The following is a 26,575-nucleotide window of genomic DNA, read 5'->3' as shown; positions in this document are numbered from 1 at the left end:
AAGAGATTTCCAATAGAGTGTGCTCTGAGTTTCCAAAGAACTGGAGTGTCAGTTATTAATTGGTTCCAAATAAATCAAAGGCTTAGCAAATGCCTACATAATCACATGGCTATTAAAAAGAAATGCAAGATCAAAGAAAAGATCATTCATATATGTGCAAAGATTGAATGTCTCCTTTGGCCAAAATAAGTAACACCTCTCACTGAAAAATAACTCCATTCACAGATATATTAAAATCTTATGAGCAAATTAAAACATTTTTATCAGGCCTAACCGCTCTTATGATTCTCCTTTTCCTCATCTATAAAATGATCTGTGAGGTCTCTCAGACCCGGTGAGGTTTCCTTAAATATAGTGATACTACTGTCTTATTCGTCAGCACCTTCCCTGCCTCAGCTCAACACCTATCTCATTGTGGTGCTAAATAATTTACAAAAACATTCTAAAGATCCTTTAAATTAAATGTTTAATGCCTTGTGATTCGATCACAATGCCTTTAAATTAAATATTTAATGCCTTGTGATTCAAGGTATTGGTCACAATTCGGATGATCCCATATATATATAAAAACAGTGTGAATATAGTGGCAAGATGCTCTTTCAATATGTCTGAGGAAAACCAAACTTAAGAGTAGTAGAGAATTTCTTTTTCCTAGTGTCAATTTGTGTTCATATATTCATTCATTCAGCAAGTAATTGTAGGACATATATTAATAACTGGGCCTTGAACTTGTCACTGGGAGTATGTTATCAGTAAGGCAAATTCCCTACTCTGAAGGAATTCATAGTATAAAGGAATGAAGCACAAATAAGTAGAAATTAGAGGCTGGGGGTGTAATTCAGTAGTCATATACTTAGCATACACATGGCCCAGGGTTCAAACCCCAGCACCCCCCAAAAAAACTTAGCATAAATGAAAATTAGTTTGTAATATATATGACAACCCTCAGTCAAATTAAGAAGTTGCTAGGTGCCAAGTTCAAACAATAATGTATACACACAACACACACACACAGACATCACACACACACACACACAGACATCACACACACACAAGTCAGTTCATGAGTTCATGTCCATTGGTCCCCAGTGGGGCATCTCATAAAAGCTGGGACAGAGTTCTTCCTTGAGAATTGTGTACAGAGACTCATAAGGTTCTATTTTCCAGCAGGTGGCAAAAACTTTTGAACTAAGAACTCTGGGCAGCAATATTCTGCCTACTGTGTGAACTGAGATGCAAAGAAGTCATCCTTCTAAGGAATAAAGTTGATCCTCGATTGCAGAGGTGCAGGGGTAGGAAGAGAAAGCAGCCCAGCTCCCCCAGCATTCCCACTCTTGGCTTTAGCATCCTGGATGGGGCCACACTGTTGCCTTGCCCCTCAATCTGAAAAACTATGTCAAACTTTACCATAAATTACATTTTAAAATTAAACTACTCAAAAGAAACAAACGGACAAAAAAGAAAATAAAGAAAAACAAAACTTCAGTTGAATATAGACTGGAGTCCTCTTCTGATCTTGGAGGTGAGCAAAGCTGATTGGCTCAGCTTGGACCAGTTGTCTATCTGTAGTCCAATCAGCTTTGTCCAAGGAGGTGAGGTCAAAAGATAACAATGCTGCTGAGAGCCAAGCTCTGACCCTGGGAGGTGGGAGACAGGGAAGCAGTTTTCAGGAGAGGAAAAATTGTTGAAGCACAGGATGTCCTCACAGACACTCTTATTCTTATGTAGGTGTTCATGGGCTATGACCTTTCAGTTCCCGCCTATAATTGAGAATTTTCCAGTAGTTTTTCTAGTCCCTTATTCACTGTATTCATTTTTGGGGGGTTTTCTATTAACAAGAGAAGTAGAGGGACCTCATTCACTTGCAGTGATTTGAGATGACTCGGGGCATAAAAAAAGTTAGATGATTTTGCAATACAGGTGGAGCATCTCTAATCCAAAAATTTGAAATCTGAAATGATGCAGAATCTGAAGCTTTTTGAGCACTAATGCGATGCCATAAGTGGAAAATTTCACACCATGAAACTTTGTTTCATGCCCAAATTATTTAAAATGTTATATAAAGCTACCTTCGTGCTACATATAAAAGGTACATAGGAAACACAAGTGAATTTCATGTCTAGACTTGGGTCCCCCCATAAGAGATCTCAATGTATATATAAATATTTATACACACACACACACACATATTGACAGTACAAAAACATCTAAAATCCAAACACTTCCTGATCTCAAGCATTTCTGATGAGAGATACTCAACCTGTACTATGAAAAGTATTATTCTTCTACAACAGCCAGTGAAATATCCCAGTAAGCAAAATGTTGACCCTGAGAAGACAGAGACCACAAACCTGCAGTTACAAAGGCTGATGTCCTTCCATGACTGATCTGTGCAAAGATCTAAAAGCTCTCTGTGTTAGTTAGTGTTTTGTCACTGTGACCAAAATACTTGACACAAACAACCTGGAGGAGGAAAGTTTTATTTTAGCACAGAGCTTTCAGTCTGTGGTTGGCTGGTTCCCTTGCTCTGGGCCTGAGGTAAGGAAGAGCATCATGGTGGAAGGGCATGGTAAAGGAAAGCTGCTTAGCTCATGCCAGCAAGGAAGCAGAGACAGATAAAGGAAGGAACTAGGGGCAAGATACAATCCCCTAGGGCCTGCCCCAGTGATCTTCCTCCAACTATGCCCCAGCGGTTTCCACCACTTTCCAGTGATACATTCAGGTATCCATGGATTAGTTCACTGATCAGAGTCCTATGAGCCAATCTCTTCCCAAAAGCTCCACCTCTGGATATTGTGCACTGGGGACCAAACCTTCAAGACATGAGTTTTGGGGGGACATTTCAGATCCTCACTGTCACGGTCTCCTTCTGAGATCAGTCCATTTCATTTGTAAGCAGAACTGGTGGACACCGAGGCCCACTGCACCAGCCCAGTCTATCATAGGTAATTCTTTAATTAGATTTCCATCTCAGACAAACAGCCATGATAATTTAAATCAGTTTTGAGTAGCTTGAAGCTGACAGCCTCAGCATTCAAAAGAAACGCTTCTGTTACTGAGATAATCCATCGCTGCGCCGTTAAAATCTACCAGCTTCCTTGGTTCCCCTGTCAGCTAAGTCATGCGTCTTCAGGAGAGGTGACGTTCTTGTCAAGGGGGTAGACACTGGCCCAGAATTCTCTATGACCTTCCAGGGGGGCTTTTCACACCACCTTCTGGTTGGATACAAGTTAGATGGTACGTCGATGGGGGCTGATCTAGAAAAAAAGCATGTCACTTCTCTGTTGATCAGGGATCAGCAGAAGAGAAGGTCAGGATTCCAGAAGCTTCTGTCCGAAAGAAGTGTATGTGTGCATGGGTGTGGAGGGAGCCACACTGGGGAATGGAGAGAGGCTTTAAGTTCCTGGCTCAAAAAGCAAACATGGTCCTTCCATCACACAGGGACCTTGTGTCCTATGCCACAAGGCCGACTACTTTGACTGGATTGTTTTGTTCTTCCTCTTCCTCTCCCAGGTGCAAATGAGCCCAGGGAAGGACAAGCTGTCGCTGCTGCAGGAAGGCCCGCGTGCCACGGGATGTGTGTGGACCCTGCTGTGAAATGAGCCGAGCCAGGGCCGGGTGGCCGCACCCTCCCTTCCCCTGAGGAGCACCAGAGCCATCATTCCACGGTTTCCCTGACTGTCCTGTCCCCTTCCTGCCAAGGTAAAGAGCCCAGTCTTGAGTAGGCGCCCCTAGGCTCATCTGCCAGCCTCAACATGAACACAGGCAGAGCTGATGATAGCCAGGGTTCCCAAGGGACGTGGGGCCCCATGGGGTCCGGACCCCAGCAGCAGGACCTTTCATGATGCTGGCGTCCGGGAGTGAGCACCATGCCCATCACCCAGGACAATGCCGGGCTGCACCTGCCCCTCCTCTACCGGTGGCTGCAGAACAGTCTGCGGGAGGGTGGGGACGGGCCAGAGCAGCGGCTCTGCCAGGCGGCCATCCAGAAACTGCAGGAGTACATCCAGCTGAACTTGGCCGTGGAGGAGAGTACCGTCCCGCCCGACCACAGCCCCCCAGAAATGGAGATCTGTACTGTGTACCTCACCAAGCAGCTGGGGGACACAGAGACTGTCGGCCTCAGTTTTGGGAACATCCCTGTTTTTGGGGACTATGGTGAAAAACGCAGAGGGGGCAAGAAGAGGAAGACCCACCAGGGCCCCGTGCTGGACGTGGGCTGTATCTGGGTGACAGAGCTAAGGAAGAACAGCCCGGCAGGGAAGAGCGGGAAGGTCCGGCTGCGGGACGAGATTCTCTCCCTGAATGGGCAGCTGATGGTCGGAGTGGACGTCAGTGGGGCCAGGTAAGTGAGCGGAGCGTGGGCTGGCACAGGGGCTGGATGGGACCTGGGGTCCACTTGGGTCTGACATGCAGATCTGCAGCTCCAGGCACAGATCCTGTGGGTAAGACACTGACAACCCTTATCATCTCAAGGAAGAATACCCTGAGTCGCAGTTTCTCCATATTTCTTTGTTCTCTTTCTCATTTATTCATAGAGGACTCAGATTCGTAGTGTTTCCATTTTCCCTTGTAACATGGGGTAAGAAAGAGGAGACACGGTACATGAATGGGTATGAGAAAGGCCACACTAAGTTAGAAGCGAAGGGGACTAGACTGATTTTTTTCACGATTCCTTCTTAGCTCTCTTGAATGATTATGAGATAACATTTGTTGAGCAGTGTCTACTGCAGGGAGCATCTTCCAGCCAGTGTCTCACTCAACACCCTGCTCTGGAGGACGGCTTAGAGGAGAAAACTCAGCTTCACATATCTCGTCCAAGATCACTGAAGTCAGAGACAGAACCAGTCTTGAACCCACATCTGTCTGGCAACACAGTCTGTGCTCCTAACCACTGAGCTATACTTCATTGACTTGTGGCCTGTGCATAATTTCATGTTAGTATAATTGCAGACACCAGCAAGGAAATTACTAGAACAAATTAATAAGGCTTCTACCTACCCAAAAAAGGAAAACAGAAGCCCCTTATAAGAGGAAATTCAATTTTCATATAAAACCTGTATTAAGCCAGTCATGGTGGCACACACCTATAATCCCAGCTACATAGGAGTCTGAGACAAGAGGATCACAAGTGCAAGGTTACCCTGTGCAACTTAGTGAGACCCTGTCTCAAAATTTAAAAATAGAAAGGTGGTAGACCACACCTCTACCACCAGTACTGGGGGGTTAAAAAAAAAAAAAACCTGTTAGTTCAGTTTTCAGTACTACAATGAAATGCCTGACAGAGACTACTTATGAAGAAAAGAGTTTATTTAGTTCACAATTCTGAAAGTCCAAGATTGGGCAGTCCATTGGTTCAGTCTCTGATGAGGGCCTAATGGTGGATGGTGTCGTGACTGGAACAGGTGGGTGAGGGAGAAAGCATGTCACCAGATGGGAAGCGGGGGAGAGACTGGGGTCCCACAATAACCCCAAATTCCAACCTCCCATCCCATTAGGCCCCACCTCTTAACAGTCCACACTCCCTCTCAACATTGCCATACTAGGAATCAAGCTTTCAATACATAAACCTCATCCAAACCAAGCAGAATCCCTTTGGCAAAATTACATCTAGCAAGAGCTTTGGAGCTAGAAGCTCTTTGAGATTTAGGTACAGTTGTTCCTCCGTATCTGATAAGGATTGGTTCCAGGACCCCCAGTGTATTCTAAAATCCAAGAATGCCCAAGTCCTTTCTAAAAAATGGTATAACATTTGCATACTTTCTATAGACTTTAAATCATTTTTAGATTACTCACAATACCTAATAGAATGGAAATGGTATGTAGTGATTCTACTGTATTATACAGAGTATAATAACAAGAAAAAAGTCTGGCCAGGCATGGCCTGTAATTCTAGATACTCCAGAGGTTGAGGCAGGAGGATGGCAAACTGGAGGCCAGCTAACTTAGTGAGCCCCTATCTCAAAATAAAATTTAAAGGGCAGTTGTAAAGCACCCCTCAGAGCAATCCCTTGTTCTGAACACACACACACACACACACACACACACACACACACACACACACACGCATACACACAATGCCTATACATGCTCTTTTCCTTTTAATATTTTGGATCCAGTTGGTAGAATCCTGATGGATAAGGAGGACAAACTGTAGCGGGGAGTTTAAAGTGTTTGGAGTGTTCTCAAAATGTTCCTTTTTCATGAATTATAACTGACTGTTTCTTTCAACATGAGAATTTTCCAACTACCCATGTGGATCCCAAAGAGTGGTGACTAGAAATCAGGGTTTTGTAGGGACCCAGGGTATCTCCCTGCTCCTCAGCCAACAGCCCCCTCAGCCTCTTCCTCCTTATTTGTGAGCAACAGATTTCAGGGGTCAACACACCAACTCCTGATGAATCATCTATAGCTTGTGGCACTCTTCTGGGTGATTTGGTCTGCTCCCTCTCTTGCATTTGATTTTAAATTCAGAACTCTTAGATGATATTATAGGTTGTCCCCAAAAATTCATGTCGAAGTCCAAATCCCCAGGATCCCAGAAGGCAACCTTATCAGGGCGTAGCGCCATAGCAGATGTAATGAGTTAAGATGAGGTCATGCTAAAGCATGGCCATCTGACCAGTGTCCTTGTAAAAGACACATTTGGACACAGACACACAAGGAGAATGTTAAGTGAAGACTGAAGCTCTGCTGCTGCATGCCAGAGAACTACCAGAAGCTGAGAGAGAGCCCAAGAACAGGTCTGTCCCTGCACCAGGGGAGCATGGCCCTGCTGTCTCCTTGATCTTGGACTTGAAGACTCTAGAACCATGAAATAACACATGTCTGTTTATACCACTCAGCGTGTGGTGCTTTGTTACAGCAGCCTTGGGAAACAGACACAGGTGGTACTTTGACCCAGTCACCTCACATTGAGTCAAGTTTCAGTTTTCTGCCTGACACGGGTTCCTTTAGAGCTATGTGTGTTTTTGGAAAGGACACTTTGAGAATTACGTGTGTGCAGCGTGGGAGGAGCAGGTGCACTCTGTGCAGATGAGGTCATGGTTTGCTTCTTTCGAAAATTAGTTTAGGATCAATGTGGAATGTTCACCTCTGAGGAAAGAACAGGAAACTCATAGTCAGGGATGGAGTTAACAGTCCTTCTGAACCCCAGACCCTTAGGGAAAACTGAATCCATAACCGCCCCTGAATTACAGGCACTATTCCTGCCTTCTCAACTGGCCCACACGCCTGAGGTCCACAGTTGGGTGCTAGGCTCCCCGAGGAGTTCTGGAGGTCCTTGTTCTTTACAGTGTTAATGACCTCATCCTGGTGTGAACTTCCAGAGAACTTTCTAGAAAAGGCAAGGACATCACTCGTGTTTAATGTCACAAGCCTCATCTTGTAGCCATAGCCTCTAACACACAGAAGAAGGTTCTGTTTGTGAGCTCTATTGCCACCCTCTGAGGAAGACGGCATTTTCTGGAATGTTCTATTTACTTCTGTTCGGTGCAAAAGAACTGCAAAGGCTTTTAGCATGGTTCCTACAAGGAATACTTTGTAATCCCAGTTCCTCCCTCGGCTAGCTTTCTATAAGTAAACCAGATCTGTTCCCCGAGGACAGATTGTTCCAAATTGGTAACGAAATGTGGAATTAATTAAAATGAAACCCACACACCAAAACCAAAACAAATAGACTTTTCTAAAAAGTAGAAGGGCCCACGTTTCACTTTTAGAATTTATTTTTTTCAGAATGTGAACTTTGGACATATTCATATACTAATAAACATGAACAGAGCACAGTGCGGAGGACCCAGGCCTGGGAGAGAGGGCTCTGGCTTCCAGACTGCTTGTTGGCCTTGTGACTGTGGGCAAATTACCTCAGCTGCAGGAGGTTGATCCTGTTTCCTTAATAGGGCTGTTCCGTGGACGAGAGAAGATGATTTACTCGATGTACTGAACACGGCATCTGGGTGCATGGTGGACATTCAGTCCAAGTAACTTTTCACGCCCACCCGGCCAGCCTCAGGCAACCTGAACCCAGAGTACATCCTGCAAGAGAAAGGGCCGAGAATAGCCTCAAACTCTACCAGTCAGTCACAGAGAGACAAAGAACAATCTTCTGTCCAGAAACTGGGGAGATACTCGAATTACAGCAGTCCCCCTTTATCCATGGAGGTGCATTCCAGGACCCTCAGAGATGCCTGAAGCCATGGGTAGTTCTGAACCCAGCACATACTATGCTTTTTCCTACACATACCAATGATAGAGTTTTAAAGTAGGCCCAGTAAGAGATCAGCCACAATAAGTAATAATAAAATAGAATATTTATAACAATTCACTATAATTAAAGTTATGGAAATGTGGCCTCTCCCTCTCTCTCTCTCTCAAAACATCTTACTGTACTGTACTGTATTTTGGGATTGTGGTTGGTTGGCCACAAATAACTGAAACCATGGACGAAGGGACTATGTATTGCACAATTGGCGTGGCATGGCACCGACCACTTGGAAAGGACACTGGGGCATGTAGGAACAGCGTCCCAGAGCCCACTGGCCAGCGAGCACTGTTGGGCTCCTGGAGTATGAGGAGTCTCTGTGGTCCCAGGAGAAGAGCCAGGTTCAGGGGGTCAGGGTGACCAGCTGACTGGCACAGAAGAGTTCCATGCTGTAAGGACCAGCCGAGTATCAGCCCTGGCCAGAAGTAACCTTCAGCAGTCCCCATTGCCTTGAAATTGACTGTAAAATTAAATTTAGGGTTGGTACAAGCTTAGACTCTGGTTACCCATGGCAACCTTGAGTTCTGTCTGGATTATAGCAGATTTGAAGCAGAGTGTCAAGAGCTGCAAAAAGGTGTTACTTGGAGAAATGACCTCAGGTAGCGATGGAGGCAGGAGAGGAGTGGTCAGTTAGAGCTTTATAATACAATTGCCAGGGCCTGTTCACCTGAATGTGCCCAGAGGCACCTGGTGCTCCATGACGCACACATATATGTAAGGTGGTCATCCTGATGACCTGGGGACATTAAGGAAAGGTTAAATTATACTCAGCATACTGTTTAAGAAGCCAGAGAAGCGTGTAATACACTTTAGAAAGATTTCCATTACAGAAGGTTAAAAGGAAAACAAGCTTCAGCATTTAAAATTCAATTATCTGGCAAACTCACCATGTGGAACAGCCCATTCCCCAAGGATGCGGTGGAAATGAAGCATTGCGGGACCGGCATTTGCGTCCTGCTTCATTCTTTTCCGCCTGCTTTCTCCTCATGCTCTTCTGTTTCATGCCTGGGTTTTTGGAGAGTGTTCCAGAGTTCACCGGGGTCCTGTTTTCTCATTGTATCAAGGAGGAAACTGAGTTTGGGGAAGTGGTTTCCTGGGGTCAAGCATCTTCCTAGAGAAGAGCCAGGACTGAAATTCTCACCCTTTGACTTGCATTCCAGAACTTTTCCCTCAACACTGTAAAGAGGAACCAATAAAATTAGGAGATGTTTTGTAGTTTATCGTTTATAATGAAAGCAGATAGAAATCGGGTTGTTCTACGTGTTCTAAAACCTTCCCTTCTCAACCAGAGTTTAGCTTATAGCAACTTCATGAGAGGTGTAAATGAGGGTTGGAGGGGAGGGCAGGAGCTGGTGCAGCCTGGCATGAGTGCCACTGGGCAAAGCTGCGGAGGATCAGAGGATCAGGGGGCCGTGGCCTGCCACCTTGTGGTGGAAACAGAGCACAGCAAGAGAAAGTGCTGGGAGCTGCAGTCAGGTTTGTGATTCATTTGACTGTGTTCCACAACTGTGCCCTTAGGGCCTTCATATCTCTCTCCAGAATGGCAACGTCTGAGCCTTCTGCAGGTGCCATCCCTTCCCTGTCTGGTGTCCTCCTGCAGTCCAGGAGGTCGCCCCATCCCTCGTAACACCCTGGCCCTCAGGCCCCCACTGGTAGATCAGGAGCTGATCCAACAAGGTCACCTGTGCTAAGCTCTTTGCGACTGAAGGGGGAGTTGCCCCTACCTGGTTTCTCTAACTTGAGCCTCAGAAATCACGGAGTCTTCCAGGGAAAGTGTGAGTAACAGCAACAAACACGAGGCCAGTGGATGTGTGTGTTGGGATGGGGGTGGGGGGTGTGCATCTGTTAGAAACCAGCACACGGAGATCATTGTCACAGCGCAAGTCACTCCCCAGCCACTTACAGAGCAATTCCTTGGGGCCCACTTGTTTGTGTGATGGAATGGTTTACATAAAAGGACAGACTTCTCATTATTTAAGGGTGGGAGTTTCTGAACTACATCCACAGATGCTCTTTGATTTTATCCCAGTGACCTGCTTCTCTGCCGGTACCCAGGTCAGAGCTGAAGCGGGCAGTGCAGCCACTGCTGAATGACAGACTTCTGCCCTGGAAGACAGACAACCAAATAGCTCACTTAAGACACTCACTTTTATAGGGTTAATATTACTTCCACGAATTATAATTGGATACCATAAGGAGAAAAAAGATCAAAGCGTCTTAGTGTGATTATAGTGTTAGGTCTGGCTTCAGACCCTCCTATTTATGGGCACCCCTAGGCTGTTTTCAGGAATCTTGAATTCTACCTCATCTTTCATGTCCAGGTATTAAATAAGTTATAAGCATTTTTATTCTCTCGTTTTGAGTACCAATGCCCCCTGATGACTCTTAAGCTTTTTTCCCCAAAAGGGCTTTGAATTCCAAGCTTTGGCACTGGTTCACCTCTTGTCCCTCCCTTCTGAAGTGGAGGCAGGTTGCCGCATTGCTTGGCTTTGCTTTCATTCTACCCAGGCTTGCCAAACACAGACATAAAATGACTTGAGCCCCGTCTTCTGTGGTTCAGCTGTGGCTGGCTGCCTCCTGGAGGGCAATAAAACCTGATGTCTTCAGGGACCAAATATGTATCACTTTATACAATTTAAAAGAAAACAAAGGCTGGGAATCTAGTTCAGTGGTAGAGTACTAGCCTGGCATGCGTGATGCCCTGGGTTTGGTCCCCAGGTCCGCATAAAATAAAATAGAGGTTTTAAGCCAGGTACAGTGGTGCCCTCCTGTAATCCCAACTACTCGGGAGGTTGAGACAGGAAGATCACAAGTTCAAGGCCAACCTGGGCAACTTAAAAAGACCCTGTCCCAAAATCAAAAATAAAAATTTAAAGGACTGGGAGTGTAGTTCCGTGGTAGAGTGCCCCTGGGTCAATTCCCAGTACTACACACACACACACACACACACACAAAAGAAGTTTTATATAGTTAGATTTCTCCATGAGATTCTTCTTTGAAATGCAATCTTCCGCCACAGATTTTGAGGATGTGAATTTAAGTTATACTAATTTAAAATGTTCATGGAGGTGTGACTACTAGTGGCTTTTAGGGGGACGACATAGCCGTGTTGACACAGAGTGGTACACAAAGGTGTTGTGCATCCCACGGCTTCTGCTCTTCGATTCTCAGACCCTGATGACAGCTCTGTTGCCTGGCTCTGTTCATCCCACAGGTGCCTGTGCAGAACTTCCTCCACCAAGAAAAGGGTGACCCTGTCATTTACAATGTCCCTTGGCCTTAAGTTGAGCTTGTTCCCTTTGGGGAGGGAAAAGAAGACAAAGACTGGGTTATTTCCCTGACTGACATACTAGGCACAAGATTGGACGGTTTCAATGGGACTGGGATTGATTAAGAAGCTCTTGACCCTTCGGATCACAGATGCATATTTTCAAATGTCCCCAAAGGATGTTTTCTCTAAACTTTTCTGGGGTAGGAGATAGAAAGTGGATCCCTAAAAAATTTCAACCCATTTCGTACAAGTCTCTGACAAATTGCATGGCAACTCTTGTTTTCTTCCCTGACTCCAGGGTTTTAGGTAGTCCAGGTATACATTCCTGCAGAGTCCTTTTCTGACCTGGCTATGTAGACAGAGAATACTCACGTGGTGGTCAGCCTGAAAATGGTTCATGCCCTAGAATGGAGATTGCCAAAGTGGAAAGCCCAAAAAGAAGAACCACGGGGAAGCAGGAAAATTATTAGCAACCTAATTTATATTTTTTAGCTTAAAAAAAAAATAAGAAATTGAGCTTGACTAATATTTTCAATATGGATTGAAGATGACCTCCTTATTCAATCTATACCTCAGACGGTCCCTTGTCCTGTGTGGTATGTGACATATTATGAGGGAAGGGGAAGAGATTCACAAAAGGCCATCACTGGTTAATTCACTTCTGACTTGTTTCAAGGGACTGTAGTTGATGTAGGTTCACTCAGTGAAGTAGGTTTATGGATAAAATGACTTCGTTTTAACTAAATTAAACTTCACAAAATGGGCAGATAAAATAAAGAAATCCTAGGATGAAAAAGAGTATTAAAAATAATGCAATGAGTCAGGTGCAGTGGCACATGCTTGTAATCCCAGCAACTCTGGAGGCTGAGACAGGAGGATTGTGAATTCAAAGCCAGCCTCAGAAACGGCAAGATACTAAGCAACTCAGTGAGACCCCGTCTCTAAATAAAATAAAAAGTAGGGCTAGGGATGTGGTTCAGTGGTTGAATGCCCCTGAGTTCAATCCCTGGTGCCTGACCCTCAAAATAATAATAATACAATGAATGCAGACATAAGCAAACAATGAGAACATGACTGAGTTAACAACACTTCTCTTTCTGCCAGTACATCTTCAGTCACATTACGAAGTGGAACAGCCTGTTCTGATTGCCAAGAAGTCAGACAAAAAGATAAAATTGGGAGCTATCAAGACTCTCTGTGAAATACAAATTTATAACCAGTATCATCAAAGACAAAGCTCTCCCTATGTATATATTATGCATTGAGATACTCCTTAGTGATGGTATGAGGCTATCATGAGTAGCAAGATATTTAAAATCTAAATATGCACAACAAGAATGCAAATAGTTTAAAATATTCTAGCAATGTTTAAAATTATGCAATACTAAATCTAGGCCATAATTTTACTAAACTGAATATTTAGGAGCCTGTCATGAGGGTTTTTTTTTTTTTTTTTTTTTTTTTTTTTTAACTTAATGGCTTACCAATATTTAGGAGCCTGTCATGAGGGTTTTTTTTTTTTTTTTTTTAACTTAATGGCTTACCACAAAAAGTCACATACCATTAGGAAAACACTCATTCTTCCTGGTAAGGTAAAAATAGCTAGACTAACACATGGAAAACAATATAGGTACAAAATAAAATGCATGGTTTTGTTGTCAGCAATTTCTTTTGGAAGATGCACAGAAACATTGCTGAAGTTTTAGAGAGAATGATGCAGGGTTGGGAATTTGCTATGCAGTTAGACAAAAATACTGCTGATTTTCATGTGTTCCAATAAGGGAATCTACTTGGTTCTGTTTCAGTAATGAAATAGAGTTACTTATCCATGAGTCACTAAAAAGGTACCAGAAATAAGGACTAGAGAAGAGAAGTCTCCTTAATTCAGACTCCCACCCTTATCCCTATCACTATTGTACACCAAAACTTCTCTCTCTTACTGGTGTTAGAGTATCTTTTCAAGAATTCTCTAAGCATATTTAAGTGCATATTGGCTGTATTTTCTCTAGTGAGAGCACACTGTGGTACTGCTCTGCATCTTAACTATTTTTAACTTAAAACTCCATTTTAGAGATCATTTCAAGTCAAAAGACCATTCTTCTTTGTCTTTCACTTTTGAACAGTTGTATAATATTCTGCTAAATGTTTCCAACGTATTTATTTAATCAGTCACCAATTGATAGGTGTTTTATTGTACAGTTTTCTTTTGCAGTTGCAACAAGTCTGCAATCAATTTTATGTTTACATGTCACTGTTTACATGTGCAAGCGTATGTGAAGGATAAATTCCTAGAAGTGGGATCTTCAAACAAATCACTTATAAATTTTGTTACTCATATTGCAAATTGCTTCCCTCAGGAGATTACACTAATTTGTATCCCAACTGACTATATAAAAAGTACTGCTTTTCCTTATACCTTCCTCAACACTCTAGGAATAATCTTTAAAATATTGAATCATGCTACATGCAGAATTCTGTATTATCCTCTTTTCACTTAACACAGTTAAACATGTTCCTCCTTATTAAATGGTCTTAATCAATATATTCATCAATTACTTAGGCAAGCATGTTCTTTCTGTCATTGCCAGTTTTTCAATTTTATTCTTAACATTGCATTTAAAATGTTTGTACCATGACCTTTTGCCCCTTTGAATCATCCTCTTTAGACAGACTCCTTGGAACAAAGTTATTGTGTCAAAGGACATTTTGTCAAATTGCTTTTCACAAATTGTTTTACCAGATTATTCCACTACTAATAATGTGTGAGCAACAGCATACCAGGAGCATTTTCAGATTGGGCATTACAACTTAAATTTATGTATGATTTTTTAAAAAAAATTTGTACTTAGTTGAGCAGGGAGTTTGGTTATTTCCCACTAGGGTTGTTGGTTGGTTGGTTTGCAGGAGGAAAGTAAATGTCCCCATTGTGAGCAGCAGATGGAAGGGTGCAGTCTTGGAGCTGAGAGCAGTTCCTAGCTGGCATCTGGCAAGAAAACTGGGACCTCAGTCCTACAACCTCAAGGAACCAAACCCTGCCAACCACTGGTAAGCTTGGAAGAGGTCCCTGAGCCCCAGATGAGATTGTTGGCAGCCCTGGTCAACACCTCATGCCAGTCTTAGCAATGCTGAGCAGAGGCCCTGGGAAGTCTGTGGCTGCTCCTTACCTGCAGAACTCAGAACTAATAAGTGGGTGCGGTTCCAAAATCTGTGTATTTATGGCAATTTGTTGCACAGCAGTAGAAAACTAATAAAATGGTAACAGACAATGGAGTACTTAATTCCTCTCCTTCATTTACTCCTTGATTCACTGTGTGGAAATCTTGTCTCCCTTAGCCAGATTATAACCTCCCTGAGAACAAGACCAGTTCTGATGTGTTTTCTGCACCAACCATATTATCTGCCCGCCACAGGGTCTGCACCAGGGCGAGAGAAGGGTTAGGGAGAATAGCCTAGCTTTAGAATCAGACTGCCTCAGCTTAAACCTTGACTCAATCTGTCTAAACTTTGGTTCCCTCATCTTTAAAATGGGAATAAAATGCATCAGAAAAATCACCGGAAAATATGCAAACATTACTAGCAGTTACTTCTGAAGGCAGTAACAGGGTCAAATTCTATAGGAGGTTTCTGGGGATTAAGTGAGGCAATTTTTAAAGCCCTTGGTGGAGTTTGTAGTACATGGTAAACCCTTGAAATATTGGGTCATTGTTGATAGAAAAAGACCATTTGTTTGGTATCATGTTACTCTGGTCCTTTTTCCACACACACACACACACACACACACACACACACACACGGTCCCACGTCCCATTTCCACCCATCAGGGGTAGATAAACTGAACCCAGTCCTTAGACATTACTGACAATCAGTTTTATCTCCTGGGAACGTGGAAAAACCAAGCTGAAAGGTCAAGTGGAATGAGGTCCAGAATCCGGTTCAGAAAGAGCCAGAACTACAGGCACACACTAGGGTTACAGAAGGACAGACATCGGGAGGAAACCTGTTTCTTTGGAGGAACACAGTGAGCATGCAGGATCAAGAGAATGTCCCCAGAAAAAAAGGATGGGACAGTGTGTCTGGAGGCTAGAGGACTTGCAGTTCCCAGCACAAGTTCCCACAGCCTAGAGGGACTTGATTCCACCAGACTTCTGTGTCCTCACAAAGTATCCTTGTAAACAGATGCGCCCAGCCGAAAGGTTACTGGTGGAGGACAAGTCAGGCAGATGGTCAGGTTCTAATAAGCCCTAGCACACCAAGCCCGAGTGAGTGCTGATTCCACATAAATCTAAAAGAAAATTAAATTGTGTTGCTCTTCAGTCTTTCTCCAGACCTTCCTTCATCTGCCAGCCGTTGAATTCCCAGTGGCCTCTGGGGGGCACTATTCAATTAAGTTTATTGCATGGTAGCATGCTCTGTGCTAACAGAGCATTTCAAGAAGTGGGCGTTTGAAGAATCATTACCATTTACTGAATCCCTGCAATGCGCTTGCTGGTGGCTCTGTATATATTACAGCTTAAACAATTGCAGTGACTCTTTCCACCCACCAAGTGCAGGTTCTTTTCTAGCTTTGTTTCTTGTTTCTATAGACATGTTATTAACAGGTGTCAGGCAAAATGAAAGCTTTTATTTTTCTTATTAATGAACAGAAAGACCTGAGGTTACTGCTTTTGTTGGGAACCGGTTCAAGTTCAGTTGGTCTTCAATTACTTGATGTACTTGAACATAATTTGCATTTTTATGGGCATGTGCTCCTTTTTAATTAGAAAAACAAGGAATTAAATGTAGCACCATTATAAAACAGAAAGAAAAAGTATTCTGTTGGCATGGGTATAATTGGCTGTGACTTTCTCTCCCAAGAGAAAGTGAGGTATTTCCTGTCTCATACCTTTTATCCCTCCAGAGAATCGTGTTGGTTTTGGACCTGGCTGGGGGCTGCTGGGGTGTGGGAGCTGCAGGAGGGGAGATTTTGCTTTCTCCACTTTGCCCAATACCAGCGCCTCCCAGAACTTCTCAGGAAACACTTCTCTGTGAAGTCTGCAAACAACCACAGACCTAGCTCCATTTCTTTCCTTTTCATTTCTTTTTATTTTTTAATGAGATATTTGAGAAACCTATCTGTTCATTAGATATTATCAGTTTATGAATATTGTCCATAGAATTTGATCCCCAGAATCACACACACACACAGAAAAAATATATATATATATGCCCACATACATGTATGTGCACACACATATTATCCACTGGAGATATATATTTCGGGTACTTTTCTCATTTAATTTTTTCAATAAATCTATGAGGAAGCAGGTAAGTATTAGTTTTTTTTGAAATTGGCACATAATTGTACACACCTATGGGGTGCCACGTGATATTTATACATTGCATAATGTTCAGGTCAGGTTAAACATGTCTATCTCATGTATCGTTTCTTAGTGGTGAGAATATTTGCAGTCCTTTCTTCTGGCTTCTTTTGAAGTGTGCGATACATTAGCATTGTCTGCCTCATCGACTGTGCACACCAGCTCACCAGTACTCTGCTCAGCCTTTCCTCCATCCCTCGGTCCCCTCTGTCCCAGTCTCTGATAACCACCATCTACTCTCAACTTCTATGAGATCAACTTTTTAGATTCCACAGCGAGTGAGCTCATGCTCTATTTGTTCCTGTGCCTGCCTTATTTCACTCAGCATGTCCTCCAGCTCATCCATGTTGTCATGAATGACAGGATTTCATTCTTTTTTGTGGCTGATCAATGTAAGTGCCAAAGGACAAGCAGAACTTAAACGGATTCAGAAAAGCCTTTATTCCTTCGCAGACTCGGTCGCCAGTGGGACCCATTTTCTGGATGAGGAAAATGGCCCACAGTTACAGAGGGGATTCTGTTTTTATAGGGTACAATGAGGATGATGTCATCATGGGAAACTGTGCCTGTGCGGTTTGACCTTCAGGGCCGAGGTGTACAGGTTAAAACCAGACCAGGGATGAGTACTCAAATCTTGCCCATTGTCATTCAGGACTAATTTGCATGGGGGAAGGTCACGGTTTAGGACCCAGCATTCAGTATCCGCCCATTTTCCCCAGGGCCCATTGTTATCAGGAAGGAATGCCCTGGGAGAGGTTTAATGTTTGGCCAGTTTTCCCTCCTTCCTCCCAAGCCACACCATTCCTCCATTTTTCCTGGGGAGCTGTCTTATAGGAATATTATTTTCCATAACCCTTCAATTAGTATTCCACCATGCATATACTAAGAGGGAAGTATTATTGTTTACATGCTTCAGTGAGAAAGTATAGGCTGAGACAGATTGGACCAGCCACGTGCTAAGGGATGGAGCCTGGAATCGAGATCAGGTTTACCTGATCTTCAATCAGACCTGAGTCTTCAATGGCCAGGATGCTCTGTCTACAGCCACCTAGCACACAAACAGCATGTATGTCCCAATAGAGAATACATCCACCCAAATAAACAGCCTGTCAGTCCCCAGTAAGGAGCATAAGGATTCTGTAAGTTCGTCCTGGTCAGGGTACCTCACTCCTTATTTTTGACATCACTGTCTTTCACACATAACCACAGTGAAAAAGAACCCAAAATCAGGAGGTGTAGGTGCTGAGACCCTTCTTAATATCTTTATTTTCTTAATCACATAAGGGTGTTTATGTTTTAGCTGTGGTTCTACATATTGAGGAATACTAATGCATAAAACAGACAAGGTTCCCTTTTTTCTGAAACTTGCAATGGAGGGAAACTGCCTTCCCTTTGTAGGATTAATTGTGACTAATAATGATATGAAGGAATTTTTTAATGTTTTCTTATTTTGATATGAAGGGATTTTTAAAGAACACCTTGTTTTGTAAGAGCTTTACTGAGATATATTTCACATATTAATTAAATTTATCTTTTAAAATATACAAGTGGTAGGGCTGGGGAGATAGCTCAGCTGGTAGAGTATCCGCCTCACAAGCACAAAGCCCTGAGTTCGATCCCCAGTACCGCAAAAAAAAAAAAAAAAAAAAAGAATTTGAAATAAAATATACAAGTGGTATTGTATACTCACAGAGTTGAATATCACCAATTTATAAGTTTAGGATGTTTTTATCCTTTTTGAAAGAAGTCCCCTCCCATTGCTAGTCATTTCTCATTCCCTTTTTCTCCCAAGAGCTGGGAGAAAACAGACCTCTCCTTTCTGTGTATTACAGTTACAATTTGCTCTGTGCATTTGGGTTGTGATCTTCTGTCACTGGCTCCTTTCACATCGCCTGATGTGGTCAGTGTTCACTCATTCCGCAGCATGTCTTAGAACTTTACTCCTTATTGCCAAACAGTGTTCAGAGGATGTTTAGCCAAAGTTGTTTAGTCATCCATCAGTGGAAGGACATGTGGGTCATTTCCGCTTTCTGACTGTAACAAATAGTGCTGTGAACCTTGATGCCTGCTTTCTTTTGGATGTGGTTTGTCTCTCAAGGGTTCCCATGCTGGCGGCTTGGTGTCCATGGTGTTCATATAGTGAAGGAAACTTTAAAAGGAGCAATCTAGTGGGAGGTCCTTAGGTCTTTAAGGGCTCTGCCCTCAGGCGGGATTAAGGTAGTTCTCGTGGGACTTCTTGGTAGTATTCTCAAGAGGATTGTTAAAGAAGCCTGAACCTGACCCCAGCCAGCTCTCTGCCTTCCTGTATCAAGAAGGGATCTCTTGCCCACACACACTGCTGCCCTGATGTGATGCCATCACCAGAGGCCAAACCAGTGGGGCCATTCGAACTTGGGCTTTGAACCTCCAAAACTGTGAGTTGAATACACCTCCTTTTCTTTCTAAGTAGACTCTCTCAGGTGGATTGTTATAGTGATAAAAGCTGATTAATAAAACACACGTTTTTGTGTGAACATGTGTTTTCCACTTTCTTGGGTGCATACCTAGGAATGGCATTGATATTGATATGGTAACTTTACATGTAACCTTTTAAGGAACTGCCAAACTGTTTTCCAGAATGGCTGCACCATTCCCACAAGGAATATTTAAAGGTTCTAATTTCTCCACATTCTTGCCAACTTCTGTCTGTCTTTATTGTTCTAGACATCCTAGTGAGTATAAAGAAGTATCTTACTGTGATTTGAATTCCCTGATGATTAATGATGTCAAACACCTTTTCATGTGCTTTGGCCGTTTATGTATCTTTGAAGAAACATTCATATAATTCTTTGTCCATTTTTAAATTGAGTTTATTGTTGTTAAGTTTTAAAAATTCTTTGTGTGGTCTAGATACAAATCCTTTATCAGATATATGATTTGCAAATATTTTCTTAGGCAGATGTAAACAATTGCCACTGATTGTTTTCAACAAATCACCTCGGGATAAGCTTATTCCTGCAGCATCAGCTTGGAATCAAGTCAAGTAAAGATAAACCTTGAAAATGGAGCTCTTCAGAGAGCTTCCAGTTAGATCGATAGTAGCAGTTCTCTGGGGATTATAGTTTTGGGGGACTTCCAAACTTGTTCTGTCTCAATTTCTGCTAGGGAATGCTTTGAACCTTTGGTTAATTTTTAGAGTTCTGAAAAATTTGATTTTGATAATTTTCCGCAGTGCTCTTAATGCTTTTATGAAGGAATAGATTTTTAGAGCTCCTGATTTTATCATTTCAGAAGTGCTTCCTCCAGCAAACAGACTTCTGCTAGCCCCGTAGAATCCTCTCCCATACATCTTCTCCCCATCCTCTGTTTACTTCAGTGCTAAGAATTGAACCTAGGGCCTCTCACATCTTAGACAAGCACTCTACTCCTGGGCTACATCCCCAACTCCCTTATCACTTATTAACTCCCGTTTGTCAAAATGAATTTGTACGAAGAGCCATAAGGAAACTTTCCTCTCTAGTACCAGCATGGTGTTCTTCAACTCTGTTTGATTCTATTTGTTGAATCTCCCTGGCCCCCACAAACCATCCCTTTGTACATTTAATCTAATGGCTTTTTTTTTAAAAGAAAAAATTTACTTGTTTAATTTATAATTTATAATTTTATTATTATTTATTAATTAGCCTTTTTGGGGCACCTGTTTCTTCATCAAATCCCTTCAAAAATTCCTCTATCAACCATCCCCCATCACTGAACTAGCCCTGGAGTATTGGTTACAATTCTCTATCCTTGAGAGATTCTTCTCCCAGTGGGAAAGGGAGCAGGATGGAGGCCTTCCTTGGGTGATTTATGAGGTACGGGGACTCAGCTCCCTTCCACTGTTTTTTCTTATCATGGATCATTAACCAGTAGAAAAAAAGAGATGCTCAATGGGGGATTAAACTAGATATAGTAGTGACAGTGACGTGGACTTGTAAGAGTAATTGCTTGAGAAGTGAAAAGGGGTCACAGTGGTTGAATTTAATGGTACAAAGACTAACCAAAGGGTGGGAAGAGCTGTAAACTGAGTAAAAGTTTGGGCGAAGATAAGGGACTCAAAATAACTATTAAAAATGACTAAGCACCAATTCTGCCTTTTAAAGGAATTTGTCATTATAACACGATTGCCTTAAAACAGAACAAAGGCCAAAATTTCCAGAGTCCAAACTAATATACCATGTAAACATTTAAAAATTTTTTTAAATTATTATATTTTACAGTTGCTATACAACTTTTAGTGTGACAATGAAAATGAAATGTGTGAGACAGTATTCTTTAAAAATTAAATGTAGAATTACTATATGATCTAGCAATTCTAGTTCCAATTATATACCCCCCAAAATTGAGAGCGGGAATTTGAACAGACATCTACACCCACATCCATACATGACTTATTCACATTAACTAAAAGGTAGAAGCAACCCAAATGTCTATCGGTGGATGAATGGATAAACAAAACTGTGATATACACATTCATATTTTTCAGCCTTAAAAAAGTATATTAGGGCTTCCAAGAACCACAGAATGGGTTCAGAAACTTATTTTCTCTCAATTCTGGAGGTTGGAGATCCAAGAGCTAAGCTTTGACAGTGTTGGTTTCTTCTGAGGCCTCGCTGCTTGGTTTGTTCGCGCTGTCTTTATGTTGTCTTCTCCTGCGCACGTGTGTGTGTGTGTGTGTGTGTGTGTGTGTGTGAGAGAGAGATAAGCCAGACCCGAAAGATAAGTATTGTCTGACTTCACTTATGTAAGGGTCCTTGAAGAGTCTAATGCAGAAAAAAAATAGAATGGAGGTTACCAGGACTGGGAGTCTGGAGTTGCTGCCTATGGAGCAGAACTAGTTGCAGAACTGTAAGATGTAAAAGTCGTGGCGATGGAGTGCTCCTGGTTACGTAATACCAGGAATATCCAGTGACATTGTCACTGAATTATACACTTACACAATAATTAAAGTGGTGAATTTCAGAGTGTGCATAATGTATCACAATTTAGAAAATGTTCAGTAAATACAAACCTAGTTGTGTGAGGACAATCCTGGGTCACAGGTCTGAGGAATGTCAGGGTCCTACAGATCTTCCCCTGTCCCTCCTCTCCACCCTCAATTCCTATATGCGGGTCTTACCAACCCAGTGACAGGGTGTCACTAACACTCTTGGTTGTGGTTAACCAGTAGCCATTGTCTTTACCTGGTTGATTAATAACAGTATAAGGCTTCCTCCCAAAGCCAGGGAAATGAGACAAAGGTCAAAGATTAGGACACTTGGTGTTTGCATCTTGAAAGTAGCCACTGGGGGCAAAGGTGGAGAAGGAAATGTGGATCCATTCTGATTTCCTGGGTCCTCTAGAGACCCTGAGAAGCCTTTAGGGAAAGAGCTTTCCATCTTTCCTCCTGAACAGGGTAGCAGCCTGTGGGCTGAGACAGCCTGGTGGATACCTGGACTGGGACCCTGGTTCAGACCTCCCTGTGGGGACTGTGGCCATGCAGTGATGTCCGGGCCAGTCAAGGTGCATGTTGTGCCTGTGGGGTCTCTCAGGGCAGGGAGGAGCCAGGTCAGCTGTCTGCATGTAGCACCGCCAAAGCTCTGGGGTGCCCCAAAGGAAGAACTTTTTCAGGGTACCCACTATTTCTCTCCTGATGCACCATTTGTTGTGATGACTGGGCTTAAATATAGGACATTTTCCAGGATGACAAGTTTCATTTAATATAAAGTAACTTCAGGAACAGGCAGCACCAGAATCTAGGCCAGGTTTTATTGCCAAGAGGAGAAAACAGCTATAAGGAGCTCCCCGGTCCCTTGGCTCCTTCTCTAAGGGTCTCCATGTCTGGAGAAGCATGTGACCAGTTGAAGCTACTACCTACCCCTCCTCCATCACTAGCTAACCACCAGTCGACAGGTTTTTTAGTCAAGAGCTTCTACTTGAAAAGGGGTCCTAACAACTAGTATCAGCACAAAGATGAAGCAGAAAAATTTTTTTGAATTCATGGTTATTCTTTTTTTTAATTTTAATTTATTCTGTGTAGATGAAAGTTAAAACATCATACAAACCACAGAAGCTTTAGATATAGTACTGACCAATTTTTAAACAAAATCACTGAGTGATCATTTATACACATTCCTGGTCTTTAAGGGCACATCCTGTTGTATGTACAAAGGTGCAATTAACACACAGAATCATATTCTTCATATACTTATTGGTCAAGCAGCAGGATGACAGTGTATCATAGCACAGCACACGAGGTTGTTTGTTGTTTTTTGTTTTTTGTTTTTTTTTTTAATGCAATCACAGCAGCAGTATTTGGTGAATGGTTATGCACGGAACTGACTTGGGGGTAACATTGGACATTCCTCATAAAAAGGGTAGCAAGGTATACTAACGAATGGAAAATGTAACTTTTAATATAAAATGTTACTCTTTATGCTTTAAATGTAAAACTCTGAGCCACTTTAAAAGCAGACAACACAAGGTGCTTTAACTTCAGATTCCATAATTGAACACTATTCTATTAGTCGCTGAGAGCCATGACCTTGGAGGACTGCCCGTTGGCTTTTTCAAGTCGACTTCAAATATACGAGCATTTAGTTTATCAGTCAAAATCTACAACTACATTGATTACATGTTATAGTAAAACATATCTATTGAGAAAAACATTTTTTTTTTCCTCCCCTCTGAGGGGCCAGGGATTCGAACCAGGGTCTTTGCGTATGCTAGGCAAGCACTCTCCAACACGAGTTATTTCTTCAGCTTCAAAGCTGAATTTTTAAAAGATTACATTGTTGACTTCAAAATTGTTACTCTTAAAAGGAACAATGTACCACTTTCAATCTTTCAACCTGTCTTTAGATGTCACGTTGTGTGAATCCATTACTTTATATCTTTCAATCTTTCAACAAAATACTTTGAAATGGTTCTTAAACCTAATAACATCTAAAGAAATGGGTCAGCATATCTGTGAAATGGCTGTCCAATACATAACAATGCTTCCCCTGTGAACATCCAGTGAGTACATTCTATATTTAACCTGATGTAAATATTTCAAACCTCATTTAACAATGCTATACAAATATTTTGTGTTTTTGGCATTTAAATCTGAACAATGCTACCATACAGACAATTTTCACAACAAAAGTTCAGAAGAAAAAGACTGATCTGGGAATGGTTAGCTGAGAAGGAAATCTACCTGAGTCCTTGAGTTTAGAATCAATCCTCAAAAAGATGGCATATTCCAGAACCATTATTTTGGGGGAGGGTTCAGATAAGAGTTTTTAATGTTTTTAATGCTCAAATTTATGGATATTCTTTAAAAGAAATTTTGGACTATACAATAGAAATTAAAGCTTAGAAAAATGGCTCTAAGCTGTGACTTTCCAGTGACATCTCTCTGTGTATCTTTCTGCTACCTAGAACATTTTGTGGCACTCAACCTTGGTGAGTTCTCATTTTGACATCTCAAGTCTGAAAGGTAGTAGATGGCCTCAGCTTGTAGAGGATCAAAAAAAAAGTCTCTAGGAAACAAATCTTTGAAACATTTCTCTCATGTTATTAATGGAAGGAATCATTAAAAAGAAAGAGCTTAAACTTCTCAGGAATATCTGTTGGTGTTTCCTAACCTTTCCCAGTAAGAGGACTCAATCATTAGATGCTTTTGAGATAAAGAATGGTCATCACTGATACGTGAATATTGTTGGTTGGATTGTTGTAACATGAAATTGCTGCAAGTTATCATCCCTCAATATCTTCTATGCCTTTTTTCTATCTGCTGTGTCACTCTAAAGTTTTTATGAGTTTATGTTTTAGCTTCTTAGATCCTGCCTTACTAACCAAGAAGGTAAGAGTTCAACAAGGTACAGTTATATAAACTGTCTTCTTTCAATGATTTCTGGAGTTGATGTTTAACTTTTCATCAGTTTGACTTGGAAAACAAGATCTTCCTTGTCTTGGGTTGGGTCACCATATTTAACACACAGCTAACAAAAAATGAAATCTCAACAAGCATGTGTTGAATAAAGTAAATGTTTCTTCTTAAGATGAAAGTGTATTAATCAGTTTTCCATTACTATAATAAATACCTGAGATAATCAACTTATAAAGAGAAAAAGTTTTCTTTTGGTTCACAATTTTACAGGTTTTAGTCCATGATCAATTAGGTCTGTTGTGGCACACCATGGTAGGAGGTATGGTAGACCAAAACCACCCAAGTTCCTAGTCAGGAAGCAGGAAAAAAGAAGAGAAAGAGAACAGTTTTGCACAAACCTCTTTGAGGGCATGCCCCCAATGAACTGAAAACCTCCTACTAGGCCCCGCCTCTTAAAGTTGACAATACCTCCCAATAGCACCACACTGGGGACACAAGCCTTTAGCACACAAGTCTTTGGGGGCCATTTCAGATCCAAACCAGAGCAGAAAGTCTTGGGTTTGTCCATGTTCTATAACTGGTGCTGAGTCAGTTTCATTATTTATGGCAGACACATCAGTCCCTGAGAATGTAGTCTTAAACCCTGGCGTGTTCCAGATTGGAACTTCCATAATTGGCCACCTAAAAATAAACAGTGTTTATATGTTTATGAATGTTATATGTTATGTGCTTTTTAATCTGCTGTGTTTGCAAAAAAAAGGGGTTTTACATTGGTGTACCAAATTTAACAGTCTGACTTGTATGTTTTGAAATAGAATGAAAGGTCTTACAAATAAAGAGCGCACGATGGTATTTGTGTATGTATATTTCTTTTCTTTTACAAACTAGTGGTGATTTTATTGTTTCTGTGTGGGGAGGAATGACTTTTACAAGTTCCTACGACTCAGTCTGACTCCTTCTTTCTTGTACGATCTCTGCTACCAAGGTGGTGCTCCAGTGACAAAAGTAGTCAAAAGGCTTTTGTGATATTCTAGAAACTTCCTTTAGATAGGGGTGCCTAATCTGTTCAAGATCACTCTCAAAAACCATGCAGATTAATCCACTGTTGGAGGAAGAGGAAAAGTATACTGAGGTAAATTCTCATTGTGTAATAAGAATCCGCATTGAATTTTTAAGCAGAATACAGGAGAACAGATCCCCCCCACACACAGAATTCAGGCTCGTGTGCCCTGGTGCGCATTCTCGGTGCTGGGCTATGCAGATCTGCTGGTTATGCTGATGAGAAGCTCCCAGCCCAGGAAGTGAAGGGACTCCCGCTAGATCTCAGGGAACTGATAGCAGCCAGGCCTCCAGACTCCAACAGGACCTTCTTGCCAGGGAGTAGTAACTCCCACCTGCCAGCTAAGAATGGTTTTTACATTTTTAAAAGGTCACAAAGAGTATGAGACAGAAACCATATGTGGCCTGCAAAGCCCAAAATACTTAATCTCTGGCCCTTTTACAGAAAAGGTTTGACAACCCCTGCTCTGTCCCTTGTTAGAGATAAAATTTTCACAGCTTCCCTCTGGGTCTGAGGCCCTAAAAGCCCTTGATTAGAAGCTGGAGCGGGAAGCTGGGGGCTGTGGTGGGTTGGTTTTGTGTTGAATTAACCAAGCCTGTCCCTCCGGGCACAGTTCCAGGTTGGTGGGGGCTGTGGGAGATGTTTGGGTGAGATCTGGAATGTGAGAGTGAAGCAGCAGCCATACTCTGTGCCTAGAAGGCCGATGGGATGTAACTCAGAGCAGCAGCTGAGCTCCTTCCACGGCTCCATCCTCAGC

At 42.2% G+C, this 26,575-nt stretch overlaps 1 protein-coding gene across 7 annotated transcripts in view; it reads left to right on the top strand.

Annotated features, from left to right (window-relative positions):
• Positions 1-26,575, top strand: part of PDZD2 (PDZ domain containing 2) — a 373,385-nt gene that overhangs the window by 130,773 nt on the left and 216,037 nt on the right. For 3 of the 7 annotated variants that reach the window (XM_079144474.1, XM_079144472.1, XM_079144467.1), the window contains one exon: positions 3,514-4,345. In XM_079144474.1, the coding sequence (XP_079000600.1) occupies positions 3,870-4,345 (476 nt within the window). In that variant the 5' untranslated portion in view covers positions 3,514-3,869. Of the gene's footprint in view, positions 1-1,167; positions 1,285-1,311; positions 1,523-3,513; positions 4,346-18,573; positions 19,303-26,575 lie in introns of those variants that run through there. The other 4 variants (XM_079144471.1, XM_079144470.1, XM_079144473.1 and 1 more) reach the window with 4 other exon arrangements.

Source organism: Sciurus vulgaris, assembly GCF_902686455.1.
Source record: "Sciurus vulgaris genome assembly, chromosome: 6".
Taxonomy (NCBI): Eukaryota; Metazoa; Chordata; class Mammalia; order Rodentia; family Sciuridae; genus Sciurus; species Sciurus vulgaris.
The sequence above is the reverse complement of the archived record's forward strand: the minus strand, read 5'-3'. Positions and strand labels throughout refer to the sequence as shown.